This window comes from Barbus barbus, assembly GCF_936440315.1.
Source record: "Barbus barbus genome assembly, chromosome: 5".
In the NCBI taxonomy this organism is placed as follows: Eukaryota; Metazoa; Chordata; class Actinopteri; order Cypriniformes; family Cyprinidae; genus Barbus; species Barbus barbus.
Window position 1 is genome coordinate 18,712,022 of NC_136733.1, and position 16,915 is coordinate 18,728,936.

General features: G+C 41.2%; 2 protein-coding genes across 4 annotated transcripts in view; both read left to right on the forward strand.

The window, feature by feature from the left end:
• The window catches only part of ptgs1 (prostaglandin-endoperoxide synthase 1), a 45,263-nt gene extending 33,744 nt beyond the window's left edge, over positions 1-11,519 (forward strand). The window contains exons 8-12 of one of the 2 annotated variants that reach the window (XR_013784237.1): positions 5,551-5,797; positions 6,581-6,867; positions 7,625-7,772; positions 9,735-10,521; positions 10,647-11,371. Coding sequence is in view for 1 of the 2 variants with exons in the window: in XM_079417398.1 (XP_079273524.1) it covers positions 5,551-5,797; positions 6,581-6,867; positions 7,625-7,772; positions 9,735-10,081 (1,029 nt within the window). In the remaining variant the exon portion in view is untranslated. Of the gene's footprint in view, positions 1-5,550; positions 5,798-6,580; positions 6,868-7,624; positions 7,773-9,734 lie in introns of both variants that reach the window. The other variant, XM_079417398.1, reaches the window with a different exon arrangement.
• LOC306870239 (mucosa-associated lymphoid tissue lymphoma translocation protein 1-like) overlaps positions 1-16,915 on the forward strand; it is a 1,002,100-nt gene that overhangs the window by 264,065 nt on the left and 721,120 nt on the right. The window lies entirely within an intron of this gene.

Genomic DNA, 16,915 nt, shown 5'->3' on the forward strand with positions numbered 1-16,915 from the left:
TTTGTGGTAAGCATGATACATTTTTTTCTGGATTCTCTGATGAAGCAAAAGCTGAAAAGAATGGCATTTCTTTGATTATTACTGGTAGTGCAAAGCAGTGGCCTGAATTTAAATGGGGGGGGGGGGGGGCATCTTAAAATGAGGGGGCCGCTCTATATTACATGTAGGCTATAATGTCAACAAGAAACAAGATGGTGCCGCGCATGGCAGCCATTGTGCTTGGCTCTCCAGTTGTTTTAGTGTTTTTGTTAGTTTTTCCTGTTTTTTGTTTGTCTAACACGATCAGATTCACCAAGGAAGAACTGCTGAACATTCGGCAGAACACACCACAAAATCTCCTACCGGTTTTCGATTATTCGGATGTTTTGCTGAACATTGTAGTCGGCGGAGCTGCAATGCTGTTTAGATGCTTTAGGACGCGCAGACGGGGAAGAGAGCCAGCGCGCTCATGAAGCTCAGACAGCGTGGATTCCGAATGCCGTTGCCTAGCATCCATCTGGCGAATCTCCGCTCTCTACCCAACAAAACGGACGAACTCCTTCTGCTTTCCCGGTTTAACAAGGACTTTTCAAACTGCTGCTCTGTGTTTCACGGAAACCTGGCTGAACGACACCATTCCAGACAGCGCCTTACATCTGCCTAATTTCACGCTGATCAGAGCAGATCGCGACGCGGAATCAACAGGGAAATCGCGCGGCAGCGGGACATGCTTTTATATCAATGAGAGGTGGTGTACAGATGTAACTGTGTTAAAGAAGATGTGCTGTTCAGATCTAGAAACGCTCTTCATTAACTGCAAGCCGTTCTATTCACCGTGGGAGTTTTTTTCGTTCATTCTCGTGAGTGTCTACATTCCACCGCAAACGAACGTGAGCACAGCTTTACAGAAACTTGTTGATATGATCACAGAGAGTGAGCACCAACACCTGGACTCTGTTTTAATCATTATCGGAGACTTTAATAAAGCAAATCTCTCCCTCGAACTGCCAAAATACAGACAGCATGTTACATGTCCCAACAGAGACAGTAATATATTGGACCATTGTTACACAGCAATAAAGGACGCATATCACTCTGTTCCACGAGCAGCTTTAGGACTTTCTGATCACTGTTTGGTTCATCTTATTCCAACCTACAAGTAGAAACTTAAATCTGTTAAACCTGTATTAAGGACTGTGTTTTTAAAGCCGCTGATGATCTGGACGAGCTCACATAGACTGTAACATCATATATCATTTTCTGTGAGGATATGTGCATTCCTACCAGGCCTCATCTAACTTATAACAACGACAAACCGTGGTTCACTGCAAAACTCAGACAGCTCCGTCAGGCCAAAGAAGATGCTTACAGGAATGGGGACAGAGTCTTGTATAAACAGGCCAAATACACACTGGAAAAGGAGATCAGAGTGGCAAAGAGGAATTATTCTGATAAGTTAAGGATCCAATTCTCATCCATTGACAAGGCTTCAGTGTGGAAAGGTCTGAAAGACATCACCAATTACAAGACACCATCCCCGGCACTGTAGAGATTCAACAACTGGCAGACGATCTTAATGAGTTCTATTGCAGGTTTGAAAAAACACCATTCACACCTCCTGCAACCCCCTATCCCCCACATCTGAACTGCAGATAAGTGAAGATGACGTGCGCCAGGTCTTCAAAAAGAACAAGACAAGGAAGGCACCAGGCCCAGACGGTGTGACACCAGCCTGTCTGAAATCCTGTGCTGACCAGCTGGCCCCCATCTTCACACAGATCTTCAACAGATCACTGGAGCTGTGTGAAGTCCCCTCATGCTTCAAACGCTCCACCCTCTTCCCCGTCCCAAAGAAACCCAAGATAACAGGACTTAACGACTACAGACCTGTGGCTCTAACATCTGTGGTCATGAAGTCATTTGAAAAACTGGTTTTGGCTTATCTGAAGGATATCACTGGACCCTTGCTGGACCCCCTGCAGTTTGCCTACAGAGAAAACAGGTCTGTGGATGATGCAGTCAGCATGGGACTGCATTACACACTGAAACACCTGGACAGACCAGGGACTTATGTGAAGATCCTGTTTGTGGACTTCAGCTCGGCCTTTAACACTATCATTTCAGACCTCCTCCTGCCCACACTAACTCAGCTTTCCGTGCCCACCTCCATCTGTCAGTGGATCAACAGCTTCCTGACAGACAGGCAGCAGCTAGTGAGGCTGGGAAAATACACATCCAGCACCTGCACCATTAGCACTGGAGCTCCTCAGGGCTGCATTCTCTCCCCACTGCTCTTCTCCCTCTACACGAATGACTGCACCTCTAAAGACCCCTCTGTCAAGCTCCTCAAATTTGCAGACGACACCACACTGATTGGCCTCATTCAGGACGGTGACGAGTCTGCTTACAGACAGGAGGTTAAGGAGCTGGCTGTCTGGTGCAGTCTTAACAACCTGGAGGTCAACATGCTCAAAACTGTGGAGATGATTGTGGACTTCAGGAGAAACCCCCCTGCACTCCCCCCACTCACCATCATGAACAGCACTGTGACTGCAGTGGAGTCATTCAGTTTCCTGGGCACCACTATTTCTCAGGACCTGAAGTGGGACAATCACATTGACTCTATTGTGAAAAAGGCCTAGCAGAGGTTGTACTTCCTTCGCCAGCTGAGGAAGTTCAACCTGCCACAGGACTTGCTAAAACAGTTCTACTCCGCCATCATTGAATCCATCCTCTTAACAATAAACATGAAACACACAACAATATCATACTTTTTTATTTTTATTTTACACACATACTTATTACATTTCAAATTTGCACCTAACATACCTGTACATACCGAATTGTCCATTTTGTATATTGTGTTTGTGCTATTTGGCACATTGTCCATTTTTGTATATTTGTACATTATTTATTTTATTTTAAATTTTTATAGCTACTGTCACTAAAACAAATTCCTCGTATGTGCAAACATACCTGGCAATAAAGCTCATTCTGATTCTGATTAAATGTGCGCATTTTCAAGTGTTTGTGTGGCGTGTGGAAGCTGAATAGCAGCGTGCTTTTTTTATACTGCATGACAGTTAACTGCACATGGCTCAAGTTACTGCCAGAGGAATACTCGGACTGATTTTATGTTATTTTTAATATTATTTTTTTTTTTTTCATTATATTTATTGTGATTAATCTCCCGTTCTTGTTCACAGTATAATGACATTCAGTCGTTGCACGCAATCACAGAGAATATAATTCGATTAAGATGATCAAACTTCTTTTTAATTATCGTCTATGGGCTGGGAATATTTCTTTATTTAAATCATAAAGTCAGCACATGAAAAATGTGAGCATATTTAATACAACAAGTTTGCCCTAAACCTTTAATGTAATCCTTCTATACAGCCTTCAGTCATAGATAATGTTTTAAGCTTTGGCTAATTCTAATGCTTTTTAATGTGATATGTTATTTGTATTGTTTTCTCGCTGTTCTATAATGAAATAAGGTGATCAGACTTATACATTGCTTATACACATACAGTATGTGTCTGGGATTGGGAGTTGTTTTTCCTTGTTTTACCCCTGTCCTTCCTGAGTTTCCTTATATGGTTATTTTCCTGTTCTTGTTGAGTTGATTTCATTATTCCATGCACCTGTTTGGTTAATTATCCTATGTATGTTAGTTCCTGTCTTATCCTTAGTTCCTTGTCCGAACTACTTTGTTACTGGTTGTTTTGTACCCTGCGTTTTCTCATTAAAATAATTTCTATAGTGAAGTTAAGACTCCTGCGTTCTCCCTGCCTCTACGAACCGTGACAGAAGATCGGACCAAAAGAAAACAGGATGGCTTCAGCTGAGGACGCACTGTGGGATTTGCGGCAGGGCGGTCGGAGGTTGGAAGGATATGTGGAGGAATTCCTTGCGCTTTCCAACAACGTGAGCTGGCACGACTCTTCACTTGGTGCGTGTTTCCAGCTGGGGCTGGACGATGATACCATCTGCTGCGATCTCCCCACGTGGTATTTTCCCCTGATTGAGCGATAAATCTTATCCTTTATTTAAACATTTCTGACTTCGATGTGGAAGAATTCAATATAAATTAAGTCTCCTCGTACAGCCTCCTCTGGAACAAGCTGTGTCTCCCCAGCTCACCTCACGCCAGGAACCCCCACATACCTCACCAACGGCTCCGACCACCTGCCCAAACTGAGGTATCCCCATGATCTCCTGAGCTCCACCGTAATCTTCAGCCCAGGACAGCCGACCGCTCAGCACTCAAAGCCGCCGCCGTCCGTGGCTCCGAAGTCATGCCTGCCACCATCCGTGGCTCCGAAGTCATGCCCGCCGCCGTCCGCAGCTCCCTCAAGCCCGCCGGCCTCTCCGCTGTCAAGCCCGCCGGCTCCTGCCCCAGAGCTCCTGGATACAGCGCTACCCCCGGAGTTCTCAGCGCCCATCCTCACTCCAGGGCCCGTTCCTCCAGTGCCCGTTCCTCCAGTGCCCGTTCCTCCAGTGCCCGCTCCTCCAGGGCCCGCTCCTCCAGAGCGCCCTCAAGTGCTGCTCCTCCAAAGCGTCCCCCAGACTTCATAGTTTTCCCCAAGAAAATTTTGGGAGGGGGGGCATATGCCCGTGGTCAAGCCAGCTAGGGCCACAGTGGATCCGTCTCCCGAGTCCCCGGACCCGCCATGGTCGCCCGAGCTCCCTGCTCCGCCTCCCGTGTCTCCATCCTAGACCAGCCTCCAGGGCGCCGCCTTCCGGGAGGGGGGATTATGTCAGGAATTGGGAGTTGTTTTTCCTTGTTTTACCCCTGTCCTTCCTGAGTTTCCTTATATGGTTATTTTCCTGTTCTTGTTGAGTTGAATTCATTATTCCATGCATCTGTTTGGTTGATTATCCTATGTATATTAGTTCCTGTCTGATCCTTAGTTCTTTGTTTTGTACCCTGCGTTATTATTATTTAAGTAATTCCTATAGTGAAGTTGATACTCCTGCGTTCTCCCTGCCTCTATGAACCGTGACAGTAGTTACGAAATACACATCAGGATATCTTGACAACATATTCCTTGGTTTCACAAGACAAGTTAATTGTTGTAAACTGAGATTGGTGTCTTTAGAAGACTATCTGTGCTGAATTCTACATAAATAATCCACAACAATGCCGTGCTATGTGCACGTTCACATATTGCGTCTTTTGCAAGCTCAAGTCCGTTGTTTCAAATGTACACGCGCGGCAGGCGCACTCATTTTTTCCAGGCGCATCTGCACCGCATCGAGATAAAGAGCTACAGAACGCTTTGAAAGGAGGAGAAAGCGACGCGCCTAGCGTTGTCCACACGTTTTTAGGTGCGACATGTGAACGGCTCCGCGCTACTGTTCGAATCTTCAGCTTTTCGAAAGCGGAAGTGTGATAAAGTCTTAAAAGTTTTTTTTAAGCAATCAGAAATCTGAGGGGGCCGGACATGTAAATGAGTGGGCCTAGGCCCCCCCAGGCCCCCTCATGGCTAAGCCACTGGTACAAAGACATAAGAGAATACAATACAGCATTTTACAATATTTTTTTTCTGTTTGACTCTGATGTAGGTGGTCAATGGTGAGATGTACCCCCCCACAGTGCTAGATGCACCGGTCAAAATGAGTTACCCGCCGTTTGTCCCACCGGAGCAGCAGTTGGCCATTGGGCAAGAAGTGTTTGGCCTGCTGCCGGGTCTCAGTATGTATGCCACCTTGTGGCTACGTGAGCACAACCGTGTGTGTGATATCCTGAAACAAGAACATCCTACCTGGGGGGATGAGCAGCTGTTTCAGACCACCAGGCTAATTATTATAGGTAAAGATTTCCTCAAAACCTATGGCTTTTATTTTGCTTGGGAATCTTTAGTTGATATAATATATGACTCTTACAATAAAATAATATAAAAATGGCCATATTACAATAACTTTGTTGAGACATTAAATATATACAGTATTACATTGAAAATAATGTACTTATTTAAATTATAAGTATGCAAGTTAAATTCCAGTTCCAGATCCTAAATTTGAATTGAAATGAATAGGATGCAGAACTGCTGTTATTAAAATTTGGATTAGGAATAAGAATTACACGTACAAAAAAGTGTTGTTTTTTTTTATTTAATATTATGTCTATAATTTCTATAAAAATACAATTATTATTATTAGTTTACATTATATGAAATGATATAAAATTATACTAAAATACAAATGTAAGATCATATAATAAAATAAAAATATAATTATGTATTATTATAAAAAAATGATTGATTACATTTAAATATATATTAGTAAAAACATTACATAGAAATTATTGTAAAACTCATTAATTGAAAAAGAGCCAATTCCTAAATCCTGAATTTTCTTCAAGCCTGGTGCCTTGTTCTTTATGAATATTATGTGTATTTAATTTTTTATTATATTATATTATATTATATTATTAAATTACAAATCTGTTATGTGATCTTTTTTTCAAACGCAGAATATCGTTAAGTTTTACAAAAGTGCTTACAGTTCTCCAATGTGCAACACTATTTACATGTTTGCATTTACTAATTAAAAAAAAAATTTAATTGTAAAATTTTGACTCCATTAACTCAAGGTGAGACCATTCGTATTGTGATCGAGGACTATGTGCAGCATCTGAGTGGTTACCGGCTGAAGCTCCACTTTGATCCCACGCTGCTGTTCACCTCACAGTTCCAGTACCAGAACCGCATTTCTGTGGAGTTCAATCAGCTTTACCACTGGCACCCGCTCATGCCTGACAGCTTCCAAATCGATGGCCAAGACATTCACTACCCTCAGTTCATTTTCAACACCTCTATCCTCACCCACTACGGGGTGGAAAAACTGGTTGAGGCCTTCTCAACCCAACCCGCAGGACAGGTAATGGCTCCATGAGGGCCGAGGGGGGAGGGGGGGATTTAAACATCTGTTCCAAAGGAGAAACAAAGAAACCCTCTTTCATAATGAGGTGCAATGACCCTTGGGCTGTGTCTGGGCTACATTTCCTTAAGGAAGTTAGTATATTCTAGGTTCTTAAGTCTTAGTCTGTTTTTGTCATTTCCAATGAGTTTACCACACTCATCTACTGAAACATGTCTGTGAGTGTTTTATCACAGGAGAACATGGAAGAGTTCTCAAGATCCTAAAGGAACATTCCACCCAAAAATGATAAAAATCTCAGTTTGCGTTCACAAAAGAAAGAAAGCCTTACACATCTGGGATAGCAAGAGAGTGAGGAAATGATGAGAGAATTTTCATTTTGGGGTGGAATATCCCTTTATGTGGACTAGAGATTAACTGAGCAGGTTTAAGCAGAAATATTTGCAGTGTTTACAGTTAAAGTGTGAGGTTTCATCTGATTGATATGTTGCTGAGAAACCGATATGACAAGATGATTTATTTTAGAAAATCAGTAAGCCCTTTTCCTTCGTAACATAATCAGGCTTATGAGTAGGATCACAGCAAATATGTGCCTGCAGAATATCAACAAAACTCTGTAAAACCTGAACTCATGTTGGCCTTATTTTTAATAGATCAAAGTATAATTTCACTGCTGAAATGTTATTTTTTTTTGTAATTAAAGTTAAAGAGGGCTTCTTTTGTATTTTTAATCATAAATCTCTTTGTGTTGTGACAGATTGGAGGTGGTCATAATATTCACCCAGTGGTGCTCAAAGTAGCTGAGGGGGTCATCGTTGAATCAAGGGAGCTTCGACTCCGGCCCTTTAATGAATATCGCAAGAGATTCAATCTGAAACCCTACACGTCATTCTCAGAATTGACAGGTATGATAGTTCTACCAATTTTAAAGCTTCATTTTCAAATTAAAATCATAAGGGAAGACAAATCATTATTATTGATGCCTTTAAAGAGCTTCTTGTCTTCTTATCGTTATTTTAAATGGTGTAATGAGAGAAATGAGAACATTGAGGGTCAAGTTTTAATTCTTGGATTATAACAAAAATGAAATTTTGCTTAAATTACTCTAGCCATCAAAGATGTAGATTTTGCTTCTTTATTTCAACAGATTTTTGATAAATTAAGCATTATATCACTTGCTCACCAATGGATCCTCTGCAGTGAATAGGTGGCGTCAAATTAGAGTCCAAAGAGCAAATAAAACATCACAAGTAATCCACACGACTCAAGTCTATCAATTAACATCTTGTGAAGTGAAAGGCTATATATTTGTCATAAATGAATCCATCAAGATGTTTTTAACTTAATACCATTGCTTCTATCGAAAATGCAAGTCATCTGTCCATAATACTGCCTTCTCCAGTGAAAATGCCATTAAATGGATCATCGGATGCCCATTTTCCACAAGTTTATAGGATTCTTTAGGGTCTTAATGAAAAGTATATAACATACTTTGGTTAAAATTTCTCAACGGTAGTGTTAAAAACACCTTTTTTACCCTGTCAATATCAGCTGTTTTCAGCAAGCCATTCTAGTCCATGTTGCTTTAAATGCTAATGAGCTCTGCTGACCCCGCCCCTCCCCGTGGAGTGACGAGCAGACTGTAAACTTCAGCGGCGAAACTGGCTAACTAGCACATTATTAGAAAAGGCGATTTGCAAAGATTCTTTAAAAAAAAAAAAAACCTTATGCTCACTTCTTCTGTAGATGAAGCTGGATCACGAATGATTCGTGCAAAAACAGCACTGTTTATAAGTGAAAACAGTCCAAAACCATTCTAAACAAATATTTTGGCAGATTTAGATGTGAGAGGAAAACAGGGAGTGAACTTTTTCTCTGGTATTATTATGTACGGATCACGGAGTGGTCTTTTGGCCAGAAGTGATGGTTTAAAGTTAAAACTCCCCATGGATGGATTTTTTCTTACAAACACACAGCTTTTCATTTCACAAGAAATTAATTGATAGACTGAAGTTAAGTAGGTTATTTGTGGATTACTGTGATGTTTTTATCAGTTGTTTGGAATCTAAGGCCCCGTTTACACTAGTGCAATTTCGTTTTAAAATGCATAACTTTTGCTACGGATACGCCTATCGTTTACACTACTGTTGTGTTTTCAACAGGGGTGTTTTCAAGGTCGAAAACTGAGACTTTTGAAAACGTTGCAGACCCCGTTTTAGTTTGAAAACTCCGGGGTTGCGTTTCAGTGTAAACGGACCAAAACAGAGACTTTTGAAAACGATGGCATGGCTGCCCACATTCTCTCTGAGTATCCTTGACGACCGTGTAAACAATAACATCATGCTCATTATCGTACCCATAGATATGTATGGGTAGATTCCCCATTCGACCGCTCCAAGCACGCAGACGAGTCCTCCATCTAAATAATAGGGAATCTACCTATACATATCTATGATTGTACCTGCATGAATGGTCATGTGACATGCGTTTTCGGTTGTGTAGTGTAAACGGAGATTCAGAAATGCAGCGGAAACGCCAGTGTAAACGTTGATCGTTTTCATTCTAAAACACCGTTTTAAAACTAAAACGCACTAGTGTAAACGGGGCCTAATTCTGACGGCACCCATTCACTGCAGATGATCCATTGTGAGCAAGGGATGTAATGCAAAATTTCTCCAAATCTGTTCTGATGAAGAAACAAACTCATCTACTCTATCTTGGATGGCCTGAGGGTAAATACATTTTCAGCTAATTTTCATTTTTGAGTGAACTATTCCTTTTAATGTTTAAACATTATGAGTGGGTGGTTATCACACAACACATGAACTACCTACCTGACCAAATATTAATGTATTTATGTTTTACAGGAGAAGAAGAGATGGCTAAAGAACTAGAGGAACTGTATGGTGATATTGATGCTCTGGAGTTCTACCCAGCTCTTTTGCTAGAGAAGACACGATCTAGTGCGATATTTGGTGAAAGCATGGTGGAAATGGGGGCCCCTTTTTCCCTAAAAGGCCTCATGGGAAATCCTATTTGCTCCCCTGAGTACTGGAAGCCCAGTACATTTGGGGGGAAGACAGGTTTTGATATAGTAAACTCTGCTACTTTGAAGAAACTGGTTTGCCTCAATACAAAATGGTGTCCATATGTGTCTTTCCATACTCCTCCACCAGATTATAAACAACAGAGGACATCTCACGGTGAACTTTAGCACAAAGTACTTCTGGAATTTGTTTTATATCACTGATCAAAAAATAATTACAGATGTAAATGACAATGAATTATCGTGTAAATCAGAACTGAATCAGTAATGACAAGTATTAGAGTTGTTATTTGTAACAAGGTAATAAAATATAATATCATTCAAATGTTTTGGATTATGAAAGAATGTTTACTATAAAATACATGAGCATTTTATGGATTTAATTGACCCTTTGCTAATCCCTGCCATAAAAACATTACTTGAGCAACTGTTGCCATCTGCCAGCTTTTGTTCTTTTATAATACAATCCCACAATATATTCCCAGCTGCTTTAACAGCATATTTTACTGAAAATCATGCTGTTTATGGTAATCTCATAACTAAAGGGGGTGGAGCTTAACAAAGGATCAGTTAGAGCAGGGGTCATCAAACTTGATCCTGGAGGGCTTGTGTCCTGCAGAGTTTAGCTCCAACTTGCCTCAACACACCTGCCTGGAAGTTTGAATTATACCTAGTAAGACCTTGATTAGCTGCTTCAGGTGTGTTTGATTACGGTTGGAGCTAAACTCTGCAGGACACCAGCCCTCCAGGACTGAACTTGGTGACCCCTGAGTTATCAGTATTCTTGACAATTCACTTTAGACAGTGAATATGAGCATTTGCTGCCTTGTTACTTACTTGATCTAAGCCTTAAAAATAGTGTAACCTTAAATCATCAGGTTGATTCAGTCTTATAGAAGCATTTTTTTTACTTTGTTTACTGTTTACTGCCAAACAACCATCCATTTGTCAACCCGCTTGTCCTATGTAGAGTAGTTGTAGTCTATCCTATTGAGTGGACATATGACCTGTCCACCACAGGCCAAATAAATATTTAGCTTTAATTCATAGTCAAAAAAAAAAGAAAAGAAAAGGGGAAAAAAGTATTCCGTCCATTTTATGTTTATGCTGAAAAAATGAATTGTATTTGCTGCCTCATAGTCTATTCCAAGTCAATTCCAATGCACTGTTCAACTTGAAATAAGTATTTTTCCTTGAACTGTGGATCTGTGATGGCCAGTGGGTTTTTTGTTTGTTTGTTTGTTTGTTTTTTACAGAGTGTTCACTGTTGTATTCATTTATAATCTTTGACATGAATGTAAACTCATAATATTCCTGTATATTTTCCAAGCAAAATATAGTCATTTGTAGCACCATTACTGAGATTTTTTTGCAGTATGATGTCAAAAAGAAATTTACCTGTATGTCTGATCATTTACAAAAGAGGTTTTAAAATTAAAATAATACTGCAAATTTTACAACAAAATGTTTAAATGTCTCTTTACCATTTCCAGCAATCTTAACAAAAAAACATCAGTTTGTGGCCATTAATAAAAACAATAACAATTCACATGAAGTAATTAATCTATCACGTCATGACCTGTTCTGAATAAAATTATGTAAATGGTACTTATGTCTCAGCTTTTAAAACATGACTTCAACACTAGACTTAGAAGTAAAAGTTACCATTTAATAAAACTAAGTAAAAGCAAGATACAACAGTTGGTTGCCCATTAAGTACAATACTCCCAACATTTTAAGATTAATGTTTAACGATACAAGTCACAGAAATAGCTAATGGTAAGGTGGTTTAACCTTTGGTACAAGCAGAAGTAACAGTCGAGTTGTTGCACAAATAAAACCTTTTTACAACTTTAACTTCTATTAAACCTTTGCATTTACTCTCCATTACTGTAGAGACATTTTCCAACAATATTTTACATAATGCTGTGGCTAGGTTTGTCATTTCTTATTTGAACTGTTTAAAAAAATACTGAATACTATCTCATTTTCATAAATACATTAATGTATATATTTAATTCCTCTTAAATACTTACAGTATTATAAAGTCCTTGGCATTAGAGGAAAGACAATGTGTATAAACCTTATGAATGATATATGTTTCCTGCAATCGTCCCCTGCATCTGAATATGTGTACTTGCCTTTTGTGCAATATAAAAAAATTGTATGTGGAGTACATATAAATGTGTTCACTAACTGTGTGTGTGCACTTGGATGGGTTAAATGCAGAGCACAAATTCCTAGTATGAGACACCACGTCACTTCACTTTTTTTCACTATATATACAGTGGGTACGGAAAGTATTCAGACCCCCTTAAATTTTTCACTCTATGTTATATTGCAGCCATTTGCTAAAATTATTTAAGTTCATTTTTTTTCCTCATTAATGTACACCCAGCACCCCATATTGACAGAAAAACACAGAATTGTTGACATTTTTGCAGATTTATTAAAAAAGAAAAACTGAAATATCACATGGTCCTAAGTATTCAGACCCTTTGCTGTGACCCTTTGAGATGGTTCTACACCTTCATTTGAGTCCAGCTGTGTTTGATTATACTGACTGGACTTGAACCTACAATAAGGACTGCTAAAATCTGGCTGGAAGGTGCTGACTCCACTCTTCAACATCAATTCCAGCACACAGACTGGAGTGAGTTTGCTGTCCAGGCCACCACAAACTCTCAGATTAACATTGACATTTATACCAACTCTGTCATGGAGCACATCAACAGCTGTGTGAGCAGAGTGACCACACACAAAAAAATAAAAATTTTCCCCAATCAGAAGCCCTGGATGAACAGAGAGGTTCGCCTCCTGCTCAAAGCAAGAGATGCAGCCTTCAGGTCCGGAGACCAGGAGGCCTACAGCTCAGCCAGAGCCAACCTGAGGAAGGGTATCTGCCAGGCCAAACTCACACACAAACAGAAGATTGAAGAACACTTCAATTCTTCAGACCCCCGGCGTATGTGGCAAGGCATACAATCTATCACAGATTACAAACCACCTAACTCTGTGCCCCCCTCCAGCTCTGCCTCCCTCCCAGACGAGCTCAATCACTTTTATGCTCGTTTTGATCAAAATAATAAGGAGATCTCACTCAAAGCTGAGCATCAACCCAGTGAACTGCCTCTCACACTCTCCACATCAGATGTCTACTCCACTCTGCGTAAGGTGAATGCACGGAAGGCAGCTGGCCCTGACGGAATACCTGGTCGTGTGCTTAAAGCCTGTGCGAAGCAGCTAGCTGGGGTCTTCACGGACATTTTCAATCTGTCCCTGGCCCAAACAACTGTCCCCACTATCTTCAAAACCTCCACCATCGTACCAGTACCGAAACATTCCACTGCCTCGGTCCCTAACGACTTCCGTCCTGTTGCACTCACCCCCATCATTGCCAAGTGTTTTGAGAAACTGGTTGCATCCCACTTAAAATCCAATTTGCCTATCGCCACAATAGGTCAACAGAGGACACCATCTCAACAGCACTTCACTCTGCCCTCACCCACCTGGACAGTCAAAACACACATGTGAGAATGCTGTTCATAGACTTCAGTTCTGCATTTAATACAGTAATCCCCTCCAAGCTGATCTCCAAGCTCAGCCAGCTTGGAATCAGCACACCCATCTGCAATTGGATTCTAGATTTTCTGACTAACAGACCTCAGTCCGTTAAGTTAGATAACCTCTCCTCCTCCATCATCACCCTGAACACCGGCGTGCCACAGGGCTGCGTACTGAGCCCTCTCCTGTACTCCCTCTTCACCCATGACTGTGTTCCTGTTTATGGCTCCAACACCATAATTAAATTTGCAGATGACACCACGGTGGTAGGTCTGATCAAGGATGACGATGAATCAGCCTACAGGGATGAGGTGCAGCACCTGGCTGTGTGGTGTGCCACCAACAATCTACAGCTAAACACCCAGAAGACAAAGGAGATCATTGTGGACTTCAGGCGGACTAGGAGTCATGCACACACACCCATCTACATCAACGGAGCTGTAGTGGAGCGTGTGTCGAGTTTCAAGTTCCTTGGCATCCACATCTCTGATGACCTCACCTGGTCCCATAACACCTCCACTCTGGTCACAAAGGCACAGCAGCGCCTTTACTTCTTAAGGAGCCTTAAGAAAGTTCACCTGAATCCCAGGATCCTTGTGGAATTCTACCGCTGTACCATTGAGAGCATACTCACGAACTGCATCTCAGTATGGTACAGCAATTGCTCCGCATCTGACCGCAAAGCATTCCAGCGGGTGGTGAAAACTGCTCAACGGATCACCGGCACCCAGTTAACTTCCATTGAGAACATTTATTATAAGCGCTGTCTGGGCAGGGCAAGAAACATCATCAAGGATGCCTCTCACCCTAACCATGGACTTTTCACCCTCCTTCCATCCGGCAGGCGTTACAGGTGCCTACGCTCTCGCACTAGTAGGCTCAGGAAGAGCTTCTTCCCCGAGGCTGTGACACTTCTGAACGCCACACCACTAATCTAACTCCTGCACCTGCTTATTATTACTGCACTGGTCACAGTACTTTACACACATGCATTTGCACTACTCATATTTTGCACAGACTGCACATTGTCAAAGTTATTACACTATAAACTGTATAAAGTTGTTACTATACAAAGCACAGTAAACTATTTCTATAAAATATTGCACTACTGCTATTTTGCATAGAATACATTGTTCTATCAATATTTTGCACACTCATCCAGCTGTATTTATTTATTACCACTGTTCTCACGTTTCTGCTGTTCATAATGTATATAATCCTACATTGCTCTGTTCATAATGTACATACAATCCCTACATTGCATTCCTATTTATATTCTGTATATACTCTGCTCAATACTGTATATAGCAATTCCACTGTACATTCTGTAAATCATATCTTCATTTACTCTGCACTTATATGTATATAAAACACTATATTCTTGCACTTCTGGTTAGATGCTAACTGCATTTCATTAGCTCTGTACTTGTACTCTGCATAAATGACAATAAAGTTGAATCTAATCTAATCTAATCTAATTAGGAAAGCCACACACCTGTCTATATAAGACCTTACAGCTCACAGTGCATGTCAGAGCAAATGAGAATCATGAGGTCAAAGGAACTGCCTGAAGAGCTCAGAGACAGAATTGTGGCAAGGCACAGATCTGGCCAAGGTTACAAAAAAAATTCTGCTGCACTTAAGGTTCCTAAGAGCACAGTGGCCTCCATAATCCTTAAATGGATGACGTTTGGGACGACCAGAACCCTTCCTAAAGCTGGCCGTCCGGCCAAACTGAGCAATCGGGGGAGAAGAGCCTTGGTGAGAGAGGTAAAGAAGAACCCAAAGATCACTGTGGCTGAGCTCCAGATATGCAGTCGGGAGATGGGAGAAAGTTGTAGAAAGTCAACCATCACTGCAGCCCTCCACCAGTCGGGGCTTTATGGCAGAGTGGCCCGACGGAAGCCTCTCCTCAGTGCAAGACACATGAAAGCCCGCATGGAGTTTGCTAAAAAACACCTGAAGATTATCTGGTTTGATGAGACCAAGATAGAACATTTTGGCCTTAATTCTAAGAGGTATGTGTGGAGAAAACCAGGCACTGCTCATCACGTGTCCAATACAGTCCCAACAGTGAAGCATGGTGGTGGCAGCATCATGCTGTGGGGGTGTTTTTCAGCTGCAGGGACAGGACGACTGGTTGCAATCGAGGGAAAGATGAATGCGGCCAAGTACAGGGATATCCTGGACGAAAACCTTCTCCAGAGTGCTCAGGACCTCAGACTGGGCCGAAGGTTTACCTTCCAACAAGACAATGACCCTAAGCACACAGCTAAAATAACGAAGGAGTGGCTTCACAACAACTCCGTGACTGTTCTTGAATGGCCCAGCCAGAGCCCTGACTTAAACCCAATTGAGCATCTCTGGAGAGACCTAAAAATGGCTGTCCACCAATGTGTACCATCCAACCTGACAGAACTGGAGAGGATCTGCAAGGAGGAATGGCAGAGGATCCCCAAATCCAGGTGTGAAAAACTTGTTGCATCTTTCCCAAAAAGACTCATGGCTGTATTAGATCAAAAGGGTGCTTCTACTAAATACTGAGCAAAGGGTCTGAATACTTAGGACCATGTGATATTTCAGTTTTTCTTTTTTAATAAATCTGCAAAAATGTCAACAATTCTGTGTTTTTCTGTCAATATGGGGTGCTGGGTGTACATTAATGAGGAAAAAAAATGAACTTGAATGATTTTAGCAAATGGCTGCAATATAACAGAGTGAAAAATTTAAGGGGGTCTGAATACTTTCCGTACCCACTGTATATCACAGACCACAAAAGCTCCACAAAATTTAAGTTTTCGTGGCTGGTATCAGAACATGCAAATTAATGCATGACATTTTTCACATATTAAAATGTCTTAGTAAAAATATATTCTTTCCCTCAGCTGTCAGCCTACTGAACTCCAATCTCAGGTGCTGAACACTACACCCAAGATGGACCACCTAATGGTTTAAAAAAAAAAAAAAAAAAACTGCACTGTTCAACAACCTGTCTGCACTCCTCACTCACAATGTTCTTTTATTTCCTGCTATTTTGCACATTTCTGATATTTGCACATTCCCTTGCACATTTCTACCTCCGGATGCCATGAAGGTCATTGGCCATACATATGCTACTTATACCTCTCTTTATAATGCACCTTCTGTTTATATTTCCTTGCAACCTAAATCGTATGTAGATTTAGGTTAGAAAAGAAATATCCAAGATGGCGCCGAGCATGGCAGCCGTGTTGCGAGCTCCAAGAAAACTCTGCAGTTTTTCTTATGTTTCTTATGTTTTATTTGTTATTCTGTTGTTTCACGTGTTAGATGTTGTCAGTATAACTGTCTACGATAGACACACGCTTTTAAACATTGGTTCCTTCGTCGCGCAACGCAAACCGGACTTTGAGTTCCTGAACGCCGGCGCCTTGTTTACAGACACCGCATCAGAGCCCT